This window comes from Tachypleus tridentatus, chromosome 7 (assembly GCF_004210375.1).
Source record: "Tachypleus tridentatus isolate NWPU-2018 chromosome 7, ASM421037v1, whole genome shotgun sequence".
Taxonomy (NCBI): Eukaryota; Metazoa; Arthropoda; class Merostomata; order Xiphosura; family Limulidae; genus Tachypleus; species Tachypleus tridentatus.
The window spans coordinates 169134297-169150295 of NC_134831.1; the positions used below are offsets into that span (position 1 = coordinate 169134297).

Consider the following 15999-nt stretch of genomic DNA (forward strand, 5'->3'; position numbering starts at 1 on the left):
TTTGGGCCGTAGGTGCGTTATAAGGGTGGTGATCAAATCCCAGTATTCCATTGGATGGGTTCAAAGGTTGGCAATGGGTGCTGATGATTATTTGCACAGATATATCTCTTGTATAGATTTGCCTAAGTATGGGAAACAGACAGACAGGATCTTGTACATCTATAATTTGAAGTTCACAGAAAAGGCATTCACTAGATATCAAAAGAAACATTAGTTATGACTTGTGGAGAAATAAAGTAACGAACAAAATGTAAGAACTTAAAACCACAAACCTTAATTTTAAAGTGCTTAATTGTATATATGGTCACCCATAGTAATCCACCCCCCCAAATAAATATATCGAGGATAATAACTCTGTTTTACTTAATACAGTTTTTAAGAGGATCTTTATATGAGATACATTGCTAATGCTGATGAAGACATCGGACACTTGACATTAAACCCAATTAGAGATCTCATAAATACAAGTACATCGTGAAGAAAGGTGTTTTGATTGGTTATTAGGCCTACCATTGTCTTAATACTGAATTTTCTTATTGTTGAAAAATACTTAGGAAATATATAAGGAAATAAGTGTTAAAACATACAGTAAGCCTAATACTGATGTCTTGTGACAAGTACAGTTGATTATATTCATACTTCATCAGCTGGGAAAAGATATTCACGATATAATAAGGGTTTATATTTGATGGTGAAGATATAAGATAAAATTTGGAGACAATTTGAAGGAAGAAAACTTTGTTATAAATATACAACGTTTCAACAATATTGTGTCTTCATCGGGTACAACATTTTTACTATTGTCCTTTGTTGGGGAAAGTGGTAGCTTGTTTGTTTGTTTGTTTTGAATTTCGCACAAAGTTACTCCAGGGCTATCTGTGCTAGCCGTCCCTAATTTAGCAGTGTAAAACTAGAGGGAAGGAAGCTAGTCATCACCACCCACCGCCAACTCTTGGGCTACTCTTTTCCCAACGAATAGTGGGATTGACCGTCACATTATAACGCCCCACGGCTGGAAGGGCGAGCACGTTTGGTGCGACGAGGATTCGAACCCGAGTCCCTCAGATTACGAGTCGAACGCCTTAACCCACCTGGCCATGCCGGGCCATAAGTGGTAGCTAAGGTACCTTTATAAATTGTTGAACTCTGCGTAAAACATATTGTTCTTGTCTGTCTTTATATGTATCTGTTAGTCCGTCCGTTTATCTGTCTATAGCTGTACACCCTTAAGTAACTCCCACAGGCGGGACTAACCTTGAAGTCCGTAATATCAGGGGTCAACCCTGCTGTTTTGTGGAGTCAGTTTACGGTATGAAGTAACGGGTTTGTTACATACTAGTACCAATAAACACAGAAACCCCAAAAAATCTACGGTTGTTCAAGGGTTCAGAGAAAAGAAAAATATATTTCGTTTTTTTACTTCTATCGTCTCGACAATGTGTTTTGATAAGCTATTTGTATATGAAGTTAAAAAAAAGTTTGACCAGCACATATGGTTATACGTAATGTCGTTAATAGTAACGTTACATCATTAACAAGTGTGTATGTTCGTTAATATTAACACTACATCATTAACAAGTGTGTATGTCATACATAGAACTAGATGTGGTATAGTAACATCAACTATTGGGTTGAGGAATAATTCGTGAGCGTTTTTTCAAGTTAAAAAAATATATTCATAAATGAAACGCTTTCGCAAAATATTTCATATCATTTGGTAGATAATTTTTTGCTCTAATAGATGGTGTGTTTGATTTTCATACGTCTTTAATTTTTGCTTTCATTTTCAGCTCATTAAATGGAATGTCAAGTGGACAAAATCGAGCATTTTCGACACCATCTGCTTTTCGCATTTAATTTCTTGCAATTTCGTTTACAACAATGCATACTATATACCTAGGTATTACATGAAATAAAGTATCATAATAAATGTTTTGGGTGTAATGTGTTCATGCATTGAAGTATTGTATAGTCTTGCATGTAATGCTTGAATGAAATTATTTAAAAACGCTCACGAATTATTCCTCAACCTAATATTATATATGGAAATACTTCAATAACAAATGCAGATATCATACATAAAGCTGGCGTGGTCTGGTGGTTAGCGTACCTCGTCTGTGAAACCGAATATTTATGGTTTGAATTTCCTTGAGCCTTTGGTCCACTATAAGAGAAAAAGTGAAATTTTACTATTTGATCAGACGAGATAGCGCAGAAGTTGCGGTGGGTGCTGTTGAGTGCCTTCTCTTTACACTCACAGCCTAGAAATAGTGATGGCTCTATGCTTTGTTCGGCAAGTCTCAAAACAAGTAAAATAACATATGTAAAAGTGTCCTTAAATGCTCGGAACTTTCAACATAAAAGGAAATTGTGTATCTCTTCCTTAGCACCCAGGTTTACCCACATTACTTACTTGTACTCCAAGAGGCCGAAAATTTAAAAAATAGTGTATTTTGTGACTAGATGTATCACATAAATCTTTCCGCTAATGTTCTTACGCAATAAAAAAAAAAAATGACATCAGAATACAAATGTTTAAGTCTCTCTATCTTTATTATATTTTCGATTTGAATAAACTTTCTTTTCAAGTTAAACTTATTCGAGTCCTGATGAAGAAACAGACACCTTTACTTGAGTGAAAGTACATAGCTAGTTCCGATATGTATTGAATATTCAACTTCATTGTGTGACAAACAATGATGTCGTTGATTGCTTTTTTACAGTATTACCACGTTCGTACCACAGATAATATATTTAATTTATTATTATTTATGTTCTAATCATAGTTTGGTTTAACTTTCATAATTTTATCAACAGTCGGATTAATACTCGTGATATGTTTACATGGTTTAACTCGCGCTGTTTTTTTTTTTTTTCCTATAAGAAATACGTAAAAAAGTATAAATCACATGGTTTCACTCATGTTCCGTTAAATAAAAACAATACGCATAACAGACGTGGTGCCCTAAATAATTGTTGACCTATTAACGCAGTCAGAGAGACAAATAAATTTCCTTCTGGATAGCCTTGAATTCTGAAAGTGTTGTTCCTGTCACGGGGACCAATGTAAAATAACATCAGTATGGAAGTGATTAGGTTAAACCTGTAGTATAATAAGGACTTGTAGACTAATGCTTGGACTATGGTCTTACTGAGAGCCAAATATTGTTGGAAACAACTAAACTAGGTTTAGACAGAAGCCAAAAACTGTTATTGTGAAAAGAGAAGACACTGTTTGTTACATATATATCTACAAGTAAATATTACATTGTTATCGACGAACATTATATCAACAATACATAAATATCTACAAGTAAATATTACATTATTATCGAGGAACATTATATCAATAATACATTAATATCTACAAATAAATATTACACTATGATAGACGAATATTATATTAACAAGACATAAATATCTACAAGTAAATATTACATTATTATATACGAAAAATACATAAATATATACATGTAACTATTACACAATTATAGATGAACATTGTACTCACAAAACATAAATATTTTAAAGTAAGTTTTGCGCTATTATATATATACACGAACATTATACCCAAAGTACATAAGCGTCTATAAATCATTATTACATATGCACATGTATTTAAAATGGACATCAGATAGATGGATAAACAGATATACAATCAGGTAAAGAAAGTTACAGATAGATAGATAAAGAAAACAGACTTAAAGACAGATAAACTTTCCGTTGTACTACTATATAAAGGTTTTACTATGCTAACCTTCCCTAATTTGGAGTTGACAGACTTGAGCGAAAGGCAGTTAATCACCACCACTCACCAACAATTCACGGGTAATTCTTGGGTTATCGAACAGTGGGAGTTGACTATCATTCTTATAACGCACCCAAATCCTATAGACGCCCATTAGATTCAGTATTTATTGGTTTTGTTTGTTTTTAAGCGCAGAGCTACACAACGATCTCTCTGTGCTCCGCACACCTAAGGTATCGAAATTCGTTCCTTACCATATAATCCCTCAAGAGTACCACTTAGGAATCGAAAGTCGTGTGACAAGTGCTGAATCAAATAATATATCAGGCTTCATAAATATTTTTGATAATAAATTTCCTTCATTAAATTCGAATGAAATCGAGCTGGGCGTAGTCTAATGTATCGTAATGTTTATTATGAGGTTCAAGTTGCATGGGGTGATGGCTTCAAAACGCAAATTACGGTTTTGTGGATACGAACATAAACCACTACGGACCTTCGGATTCACAGTTTCGGGAACAAGCCATTCCAACCTTAGAAGAAACATGGTATATAAATATTTTAGCCTAAAATTTTAGGGCTACCTAACGGTACTCTGTTTCATAAAATATTTATTAAAAATTGACCTTTCTACACACCTCGCTTCCTGTTAGGCGATCGACCACACAAATATGATTTGTAATGTTATCCTTAGCCTCGCCTCGGTACCGTTCTCTTATATTCTGAATAAATTAGGTCAAGAATTACGGAAAACTGCTGGTGACGTGGTTTCAAGGTCGGGACTTATATTGCTATAAAAGCTCCACGGTTATTATAATTTCACACTAGGTCCAAATTTTTCTTCAGTGTGAATGAAGTTTATAGAACAGATAATGGAAGCAATGTTTCACTGGGTAAGTTCAGCTTTGGTTTGGTTTGTTTTGAAATTCGCGCAAAGCTACTCAAGGGCTATCTGCGCTAGCCGTCTCTAATTTAGCAGTGTAAAACTAGAGGGAAGGCAGCTAGTCATCATCACCCACCGCCAACTCTTGGGCTACTCTTTTACCAACGAAAAATGGGATTGACCGTCATATTATAACGCCCCACGGCTGAAAGGGCGAGCATGTTTGGTGTGACGAGAATTCGAACCCGCAACCTTCGGATTGCTAGTCGAGTGCCTTAACCACCTGGTCATGCCGGGCGTAGGTGGATTGAGAACTGCCACAAAGTTTAGTGTTGTTGAAAAGAGTAACAAGATCTAGTTTTGTTGAGAACAGTAACAAGGTCTAGTTTTGTTGAGAACAGTAACAAGGCTTAGTTTTGTTGAGAACAGTAACAAGGCTTAGTTTGTTGAGAACAGTAACAAGGCTTAGTTTTGTTGAGAACAGTCATAAAGTACAGTGTTATTGAGAACAATAACAAGATTTTACAGGTGTTTTTAGAAATTTACATTAATAAAACAATGTCTTTATATAAGGTCAAACATTATGGAAAACAGAAAAGTGTAAACGTATGAGCTGGATATCAAAGACCTTTAACCCTTTGATTATCACCATAGGTAGCAGGGCGTGGCTTAGTAATTATCATACTAGACTATGAATCATTAGATAATAGTTCACGTGCCATTTCTGGTACTTCCGCTGTAAAATTTGGGACCTTAGGTATATTATCAAAGGATGACAAAATTTCATTATTCTGTGAGACAAATGTATCTGATCTGTCGTAGGTACCGCCGACTGGCTGCCTATAACTTTAAAATTAGGAATTCCTATCACACTGAACATGCTCGCCCTTTCAGCCGTGGGGGCGTTATAATGTGACGGTCAGTTCCACTATTCGTTGGTACAAGAGTACCCCAAGAGTTGGCGGCGGGTGGTGATAACTAGCTGCCTTCCCTCTAGTCTTACACTGCTAAATTAGGGACGGCTAGCGCAGATAGCTCTTGTGTAGCTTTGCGCGAAATTAAAAAAACTGTAAACGTCGCGTGACTTAATACAAACAAAATGTAGAAACAAAATGCTTCTCTTTTAATCTTTTTCACATCTTGATGATCGATAAATTATTATATTTGTACTGATGAATTGAAAGGCTTATTAGTCGACCTTTTAGGTCATTTGATATCTCGCATATTTATCGGAAGACGTGTTCTGTACATTTCTCAATTTTTTCTCGTATTTAGATCGTTCTTGTTATTTTTTTTACCGTCGTATCTGCTGAAGACTATTTTGCTACTGGTCTGGGAACTTTGGACCCAAACTATAGTCAGAAGCTTGGACCTGATGGTTCAGTTCGTCTGGACTTCCGACAAAAGAAAAATGGATTTTCCTACTCTGTTTCTAATTCTGCTGACAAAAACGGGGCAACCCAGCAACACACAGACATTTCTAAAGATGCTCTTGGAGGTCATACGATCGAACACGCCAGTCACAAACACCACACGGACCCATACACTGGTCAGACAGATGTAACGCACTCTGAACATTCCTTCCACATCAATCCGTACCTAGGTAAAGCAGCTGTTCATTTCAACGACGCTGATGGCCATCTTAGCCCTCAGACTTCCTCAGCAGCTTACCAGCAAGATAACTATGATGCCCAGATAGCTCCTGGTCTTAGGACTGTTCAGAAAAGTCACGATGATTCTTCTATATCTCCTTATGGTAACCACGCTAGCCACGCCGTTCATAATGCCCACGCCGCTGCTGTTCCTGGTGGAGTCGCTCACACTGCTCACACATCTCAGACAACCCATGACAACCACCCAGGTCTGGGTGGTTACACTCAAGCTCAAGTAGTTGATGTACAGGGTCTGCAGGGTCCAGGCTATGGTGCCTTAAGTGAAGCTGCTCAGAACACTCGTGCCTCCTACGGCCCCTATGGTGTAGCAGCTGAAGTGAAGCAGGATGGCTATGCTTCTGACAGTCTGTACAATGCCCCCTTGAATTACGCTGGTGGAAACTATCATGCATTTTCTCACCACGCTGCTCGTCATCCTTACGATGGATACCAACAAGTTACCCACAGCACTAATGCTGCCCATGAAGGTCCCATCTACCCTGGTGCAGGTGGTTATATACAAGGTGGTTATGGATCTCTCCCACATGCTGGTCATAGTTATCATTATGCACCTGTACCTTATGGGCCTCTTCCCGCTGCCTACCCAAGTTATGGCCATAAGAAATAGGTCCAGATGAGTTTTCTTTTACCATGAAACAAAACTCAGAGGAATTACGAATCTTAATTGAAACTCTAGCTTGTGTTTTTATGCGTAAGAATGAAATTTTGAAGTTTTGAAGCAATATTGCTATGATAGAACATGAGTTGATCTCCATACCTATCCTATGTTTAATTTTTATAGTTTGTAGAATACATTCATACGATAACTTGTGATTTAGTTTAAATAAGATCAACAGCAACATAGATAGTAAAGATTTAGTGTAAACCATAGAAATGAAGGATCTAATACAAGAAATTAACCATAATCTGTAACTGCAAGATTGAATTTACCATAAAATACTGAACGAAAACTGCGACAATAAATTGTTACAATTTCTTGAAATTTTGAAATTATTTATCCTTTTCTAAAGCCTGTAAATTGTAAATAAAACTGAATTAAACTAAAAGTTGGAGGGTCTGTTTCTTATTTATAAGATAAATCTATTCAACTTGTAAGGTATAATTTTGTAAAAAAAAAATGCTGACATAATTTCAGATTACATGGATAGGTGGCTAAGTAAGGACAGCGCTACCTTTTGCTTCGTCGGCACGATAAAAGTTGAGAGTGGATTCTTTGAGAATAAAAGTCGTTTTTTTTTTATTTATTCGTCGTTTTTAAGTTGTATAAACCTAAAAAAAACTCAGTATAAAACAGGTTGATTTGGGCTTGAAAATAAAGCAATGAACAATAGAATATCAGAATGGCATTGCTTGAAATACGTTTAAAGAAATGGTTCTTTCTTTTAGCTTGTCATAAAACTATAAATATATATTTCATTATAGCTATCCCCAGTTTTGTACTGAAAGACCAGAAGGTTGGGGGTGGAATAGCCATTAAGCAGCACTCGCTACTAACAGCCTGCTCTTGTATTACCGAATGGTAGGATTTCACTGCTACACTAATAACTCACCCATGGCCACAAAAAAAAACAAAAACTCCTCTTACTATGAAGTGTAATAATTCCTGGTACTTTGTTTACTTTGGGTCTTATGCCAGTTCATATGTATTTGGTTTTCTGGATTTTGCTCCCAATATTGACCCGTAATTGGGTATAATAGGCAGTTATGTTATCCTGTAAATCACTAGGAATATATGCGAAGGGAGCTAAGTAACTTTTTTGGAGTATAAATATATAGAGAGGGCGTTACTTTATTTTTTTCTCGATTTACAAACTTCTACTTTATCCAGTAGGGAAGATAAACTATTTATAGCAAACACTCGAAGAAAACATTCTTCAAGTAAACAATGAAAATCAAAATATACAACATATTTTTCCTTTCTGGCATATTACGTATAAACAGCTCTTTAAATATCGTAAATAAATTTTATTTGTTCCAAAATTTTATCTGTAAATACATCAATAAAAACTAATAAATTATATTTTCATTACCTAACTTTGAAAATGTAGGAATTACTTGCTTTAAATTTCGCGCAAAGTTACACAAAGTCTACCTGCGTTAGAAATCCGTAATATAGCAGTGTAATTAATACTTTATAAACAGAATGCAGCTAGTCATCACCACCCACTGTCAACTCTTTTACCAACAAATAATGGGATTGATCGTCACATATAACGCCCTCACGTATGAAAGGGCGAACATGTTTAATGTGACAAGAATTCGAACCTACGACCCTTAGGTTATGAGTTGAGCGCCTTAACCTCCTTGTCACATGCTAATTTAGCAGTGAAAGACTAGAGGGAAGGCAGCTAATCACCACCAACTTTTCGGCTACATTTTCCAACAAATAGTGGAACAGTCCATCACATTATAATGCCTCCACGACTTACTGGATGAGCATGTTTTTTGGAACTGGGACTCGAATCCGTGACTGGCAGATTGTGGGTTTAGTCCCCTAACTACCTTGCTGGAGTATTATAAAGGGATTTTTATATATATATATATAATGTAGCTTTTAAACAAAATATAAAAAAATATTTTTGTGCTCCAAAATAAACTTAACGGTGTACAAAATGATCAGACTTAAATATATTGTTTTGTTCTGATCACATGCTATTTTCAGCTCAATTTACTGTCTTAAAGAATGTTAGATAGGTCCGCTATATAACAGGAAATTCGTGCAGGATAAGTTCAGCGTAACTATGTGGTTAACTACTAAGATGTGGTTGGAATTAGAGATACGGTGCCATTTCGGTCTTGAGATATATGAACATTTTGGAGGTTTGTTCTTTTAAACGTCCATGAATTGTGAAGTGCCACCTAACAATTAAAATCACGTGATTAAAAAACATGTTTTTAACTGCTGATTAGCTCTAGAGTTTTCAAATTGATTGTGAGTCCATAACAGAAACACTAATAAACAACGAGCTATGTATGATATTTTTAGCTACAGAGTTTCATTAAGACACGAGTTGCACATGAAATTGTTCGTTAGACTCCTTAATAACACACGAATCACACAGAGGTTAATAAAATGTACCTTCAATGTTGCAGTTGAAACTAACTTAAGTATTTATCTCTCGTGTTCTCTGTGCGTTTCTCATAGAAATTCAATCGTTTGACCCAATGTTTTTCAACCAGTTATTTGCAATGAGTTTTGCTAGAGGCATTAACTTACTCGTTATGACGAAATTCGTCATAATCTGATTATGCCTTGTGCATACGAGATGGTAAGCATGTGGGGAGGATCAAGCGAAGAAACTGAGTGTCATATCTCTATCAAACAACACAATCCGCCGACGAGTCGATGACATGGCATCAGATATTCTGTCCCAAGTTACAACAGAGATTAAGGAAAGCTCATATAGCAAATTCTCCTTGCAATTTGATGAATCGTGTGACGTAGCCAGTTGTGCTGTTCTCCTTGGGTTCGTTCGTTACGTCCACCAGGACAAGATCAAAGAAGAGTTCCTATTATGCGAAGATTTGCTGACAACCACGAAGGGAGAAGATATCTTCAATATCATCAACAGTTTCTTTACCACGAATGGATTGGATTGGAACAGCGTTCAACAGGTAGGGAGAGATGTTTATATAAAGTCTAGATTAGTATAAATACAATGAATTGCATGGCATATAGTCATATAGTTTTATTTATTGTACAAGTAGCTGTAGTGTAGCTAATATTTTATACATAATTCACAAAAAAGTATCGTGCCTGTCGTACTGAAATACTAAAGTACCAAAATAAATTAAATTAAATTAAAACCATATAATTATAACGCAAAAGATAAGTAAGAATGACTAACTGACGCAATCTATAATAGTTTTTCTTCTTTTTTAATCTAGGTCTCCGTCGATGGAGCACCGTCGATGATGGATCGTAATCATGGATTACGGGGCCTCATACAACCTGTGAATCCAGAAATTTCTGTAGATCATTGCATCATTCATCGGTACTCTCTTGGATCAAAAAAGCCTGCCTGGTAATCTGAAATTAGTGTTTGAAGATCGTCAATTTCATCAAGTCCAGGGATGTGAATTCGCGCATATTCAGGGAGCTGTGCAAGGAAATGGGAGAGCAGTATCAAGTTCTGCTCTACCACACCGATGTTCGCTGGTTGTCACGAGGCAAGGTTGTACGTCGAGTCATTGAGCTCCGAACGGCTCTTCAGGAATTTCTGAAACAAGAAGAATCTCCTTTTGCTACCAAGTTCACTGATAAGGAGTGGCTTGCTCGACTTTGTTACTTGTCTGACATATTTGCGGAGCTGAACAGTGATAATCTGCAACTCCAGGGCCAAAACACGACTGTCATTGATGCCCATCACACTGTGACTGCATTTCTGGGAAAACTGAGACTCTGGATTCGACGCTTGGAGAAAGGAGTGATCGCTCAGTTTCCCACTCTAGACCAGTTTGTTGAGGAGAATTGTTATGATACTGGATCACTTTTACAGACCATCAACAAAGAGATGAGCGACCATTTGAAGGGGCTTGAAACAAGCATGCAGCACTACTTTCCAGAGAGTGACCTAAAAACAGCCAGTCTTCAGTGGATCATTCATCCCTTTTCTGTACCTGATGAGGCCATTCATGATGATGATTTCCCTGCAAAGGAGAAGTGGATCACAATGCGAGCAAATGAAGCCTTGAAAGTCAAATTCCAAAACCAAAATGCAGATTCCTTTTGGATTTCACAACTAGCTGACTCGCCAACCCTGTCCAAGAGAGCCTTGAAGTTGTTGGTATCATTCTCAACAACGTATCTGTGCGAGAAGGGGTTCTCAACCGTGCTGGGGATGAAAACAAAAAAGAGGACTCGCTTGAATGTTGCAAACGATGCCAGGCTGGCACTTTCAACCACAAAGCCAAGAATTCCTAAACTAGCTTCAAGTATGCAACTCCATCCATCCCACTGATGTTCTTGACATCTTTGGCAATATTCATTAGAAATGCACAATGATCAAATACAATAATTAAAAGTGTAATTCAGTGTAAATAAATTATATAAATAAATTGTAAATAAATAAAGTGAAATATATCTCTAGTTTAATTTAGCCATATATATCAATGTTGAAAACATTTTGTGAAAGGGGTAACATGCTTAATGTGGCATGTTAAATTGGGTAACAAGCTGAAAAAGTTTGGGAACCACTGCTGTAGTAGTTTAATGAAGATCGCATGTTGTTGTTCCAGATATTGGGGTTTAGGCTGTAGTAGCTTAATGAAGATCGCATGTTGTTGTTCCAGATATTGGCGTTTAGGTTTTAGTAGCTTAATAAGGATCACAGATTGTTGTTCCATATAATGGGGTTTAGGTCTAGTGGACCTGAGAGGGTAAGGTACCACGTGACCTCTTCCTCCTTTCAATTATCACTATTTACTGTTCATATAATTACCACAAGAGGTCCAGAGTTTGGCTAGTTCAGGATTTTACTCTTACCCCTTTCAGGGCCGTGTCCGAATATGTAGTTATATTGATATTAATATGTTAATACACTGTAGCTTAATTCGATTGTGCTAAAGTCCACATTACAGGAACAATTACAGTTTTAACTTTCAGTGAGAGCATTCAGATAATGGTGTTACAGTAAATTAAAATTATATATGTCTATATAATTTATTTTTATTTTTATTAGATATTAATAGTACTAAGGGTTTTTTTTATCATCATGCCTGTAAAAACGATCGAGTTTACATTGTAGTTTTTTCTTTTGCCAATTTTTTGCGAAATTATCAAGTGAACTATGTATGAATTTATTAGTAGGTGTTTCTATACTTTTGTCTAGATACTCTGTACGTATTGTGTTCTGTGTTGTTTGTAACTCATTTGTAAATTGTTTTGGTGTTATATTTATCCAGGCTGGTGACACATATTTTATTATTGGACGTATGTATGTTTTATAGATTCTTGCTATGTTTTTATCGGTTTTACCTGTTAGATTCCTTGCATAGTTCGTGCGTTGCCAAACTCTGGTTTTTATATTGTTAAGGTAATTAAATCAAGGTGACTTACAGTCGTATTTTATGCCTAGGAATTTAGTTGATGCTTTGGTCTAAGAAGTGCTCCATTCATGTTTAATTTTAGGCAAATCTTTTCTGTGTTTTGTTAATTTTACTAAAACGACTAACCGACTTTGTATTACATTTGTGTGTTTGGTTTGAATTTCGCGCAAAGCTACACAAGGGCTATATATGCTAGCCACCCCTAATTTAGCAGTATAAGACTAGAGGGAAGGCAGCTAGTCATCACCACTCACCGTCAACTCTTGGGCTATTCTTTTACCAACGAATAGTGGGATTGACCGTCACTTATAACGCCCTCACGGCATGTTTGGTGTGATGGGGATACGAACCCTCGACCCTCAGATTACGAGTCAAGTGTCTTATCCACCTGGTCATAGCGGACCAAATTTTTTATATTCTGTATTTTTGACAGTATTCTACTGTTTTATTCAATTGAGGTTGTATGTTTGTAGCTGCTATTGATTTGCTAGGAGCATTTTTCCAAACTGTTACATCATTTGCGATCTGCGATGAATACACATGATTCGAATCATTTAGAGACAATCTTGTTAACGTACATAATGAACGGAAGGAGGCTAACAATTTTTCCCTGTGGGACACCTGCTTCGGGACTAAAATATTCCGAGAATATTCCTTTTACATTTATTAAATATTTTGTTTTCTAAAGAGTTGGACAGTGAGCGAATGACATACGAGACCTTAGACCATTGTGCCGTACCGTGTCGAATGCTTTCTCGATTTCAAGAAAACATGCGACAGTGCTTTCGTCTTTATTAAAGTTATTGACAATGGATTAGTCTATCTCAATGATCGGTTGTTTGTCAGAACTTTCTTAATCCATTTTATATTTCAGGCAATTTGTATGTTGTCTTTAGGAATGTGGAGAGTCTTACTAATTATTCGTTCGAGAATTACGTATAGAGCTGGTTAGGCTTAATGGACAGTGGTTATTTTGTTTATCGAGTGTTTTCCTCTCATTCACTTGTTCCCAAGAAATTGGGATCTATCATGATTTCATTAGTAGATCACAGTGGGCCGTGAGATGTTCAGTCAGCTTCTTACTGACATTTCAAAACAGGATGGCTTGTCTGGGCCGTGAGATGTTCATTCAGTTTCTTACTGACATTTCAAAACAGGATGGCTTGTCTGCTATCTTTTCCTGGAGCTTTGTTCTTATTGTTTGTTGTAGTTATATCTTTAGTTACATTTTATATTACGTTGAATATGTCTGTGTCATCATTTGTTGTTATTGAAAAAAGTGGTTTACAGATTTTTTGTTTCTTTATACGAATGTATTTATTTCATTATAATGAGTATTCATGTAGTTCTTGATGTGTTCTAAAAGTGTTTTGTGTGTTTGTGTGTGCTATTCTATTATTCATTTCTAATGGTGGATATTTACTTATTTTGTTTTTCTCCCTTGATGAATCTTTTTCGGCGGGTCCAAAATTGTATGTTATGTTTAAACTTTAGCGCGAAGAGTTAATACATAAGGTGTACAATATAGGGCTTGTTTTATGTGCCATTCTCCTGCGGGTGGTTTCATGTACCCACAGGTTAAACTTTGGTGGAGAGATATAATGGACAAGACATTGAACACAGGGCCTGTTGAATATGTCCTTACACAAAAGTAAAACTAAATAATTTGGTCTAACTAAATATAATTGTACAGTTTATTTTATTGATAAGAATAATCGACGGTATATTTTGTAAAATCGTCAATTACAAAGAAAAGGTTGATTAAACAGTTTTATAACTGCGGGGCATCTACAATCTTTGATAATTTTACATTTTCCGTGTTCTTACATAAAGATTTTTTAAAAAAAATTACATAGCGACATGGCAAAAAATATAGGTACTTGTGTAAATTAAAACCAAACTTCTGAAGTTTAAAACTTAAAAAAATATAAGAAAAATTAGCAATTTAAATTGACTTTGTTCTAGTTTAATTTTTGGCCGTTATAGGACAGCACATTACCTAATGACAGTGGTTTTAATATCTGATTGTTCTTGTTTTAACATTTTCTCTTGTACTGTCATAGTTGTACGAGGTCTGTTAAAAAAATACGCGGACAGACGTCATAAAACAAAATGTACTTTATTTAGAAGTTACAAGTCTGGGACCCCTTCAAAGTACTCTCCTCCCCAACGCACACACTTATACCAACGGTGTTTCCACTTGTTGAAACAGTCCTGGTACGCTTCTTTTGTAATGTCCTCCAGCTCCTTCGTCGCATTTGCCTTAATCTCGGGAATCGTCTCAAATCTTCTTCCTTTCAAGGGTCTTTTGAGTTTGGGGAACAAGAAAAAATCACAAGGAGCAAGGTCAGGTGAGTAAGGGGTGGGTGGGGAAGAACAGTGATCAAGTGTTTGGCCAAAAACGCACGAGTTCTGAGGGCTGAATTTCGCAGCAACACGATGCATCTTCAATTTTTCGGTCAAAATCTCGTAACAAGATCCAACTGATATCCCACACTCTTCAACAAGCTTCCTGACAGTCAGACGTCGATTTGCCCGCACCAGGGTGTTGATTTTGTCGACGTGTGGGTCGTCAGTTGACGCGGAAGGACGTCCAGGACGCTCATCATCTTCAATGGACTGTCGACCATCCTTAAAACGTTCATGCCACTTGAAACATCATAGCAACATCACCGTAAGCCGTGTGATTCTTCACAAATGAAGATATTTGCAATCGGGAAATGGCGTCGTAATCAGCTGATCTGTGCAAACCTAGCGACACCAAGCGGATTCTCCTGGAACCAACTGGAGCCGCGCAATTCAAACAGTCCGTGTATTTTGAACAGCCCTCGTTGTGTGTGTTACTACAAGTAGTAGTAGCATACTCTCAATCGAGGAAAAGGAGAAAAATACAAAAAAAAATATATATATGAAAATACAAAAAAAATATATATATGGAAAAAAAAATTAAATGAAGAAAAAAAAACTTCTTGTTCGTCCATGCATGGACTGAGCCCTGAAATGGATCTGAGTATGATGTTATACTTTTACTCTGGCCCAAAGCTTTAAAAACCCAAAAACCCTAAAGACAGACGCTATAATCGTTCTCAAAACCTGACCCTCCTGGGTATTTAACAACATCAATACCCAAATACCCACACAGTCAAACTTGGAACAGCCCTCGTACTCCTGCCCCTGACTCAAAACGAACCTTGTAGACTCAGCGAAGAAAAATACCTAAAAGACAGAAAAAAGGAAATAAAACAGATATTAAACTTAGTTCTTGAATACAACTTATATTGAAAGTTATATAAATAAAGTTAGCCTCACCTTCTTGTTTCCATTAATACTATCATGGAAGTGACTCGAACTTCCGATCTGTAAAATGGAGATTTTATTGATGCTTATAGTTACGTGCGCTCATTTCAGTTCTGTCTTTAAAGTGTACATGTGGCAAAACTTGGTACTATTAACTTTACAGGTGTACAAGAGATATGTCGAAGGGCGCGATAACATATAATGGGTTCTTTAAGAATAATGTCATTTACTGCACATTATTCAAATCGCTGAAAGTGAAAAAAAAAGTGTAGGATGAAACGCACTAAATTGTACCTTTTCGGTTGTTATAAAGGCCTGGCATGGCCAAGCGCGTAAGGCGTGCGACTCGT

At 36.5% G+C, this 15999-nt stretch overlaps 2 protein-coding genes across 2 annotated transcripts; both read left to right on the top strand.

Moving 5' to 3' along the window:
• The first annotated feature begins 4566 nt into the window (after positions 1-4566).
• On the top strand, positions 4567-7350 carry LOC143257189 (uncharacterized). The gene is made up of 2 exons (XM_076515555.1): positions 4567-4641; positions 5907-7350. Exons 1-2 carry the CDS (start codon positions 4600-4602, stop codon positions 6909-6911), a joined length of 1047 nt encoding a protein of 348 aa, XP_076371670.1. The 5' UTR covers positions 4567-4599; the 3' UTR covers positions 6912-7350.
• Positions 7351-7499: 149 nt separating this feature from the next.
• LOC143257190 (protein FAM200A-like) lies at positions 7500-11539 on the top strand. The gene is made up of 2 exons (XM_076515556.1): positions 7500-9919; positions 10193-11539. Exon 2 carries the CDS (start codon positions 10417-10419, stop codon positions 11263-11265), a length of 849 nt encoding a protein of 282 aa, XP_076371671.1. The 5' UTR covers positions 7500-9919; positions 10193-10416; the 3' UTR covers positions 11266-11539.
• The last annotated feature ends 4460 nt before the right edge of the window (positions 11540-15999 follow it).

Coding starts and splice junctions, on each gene's coding strand:
- LOC143257189 (XM_076515555.1), top strand. CDS start 4,600: ATGAAGTTTATAGAACAGATAATGGAAGCAATGTTTCACTGG. Junction 4,642..5,906: donor TGGAAGCAATGTTTCACTGG/GTAAGTTCAGCT, acceptor TCTCGTATTTAG/ATCGTTCTTGTTATTTTTTT.
- LOC143257190 (XM_076515556.1), top strand. CDS start 10,417: ATGGGAGAGCAGTATCAAGTTCTGCTCTACCACACCGATGTTCGCTGG.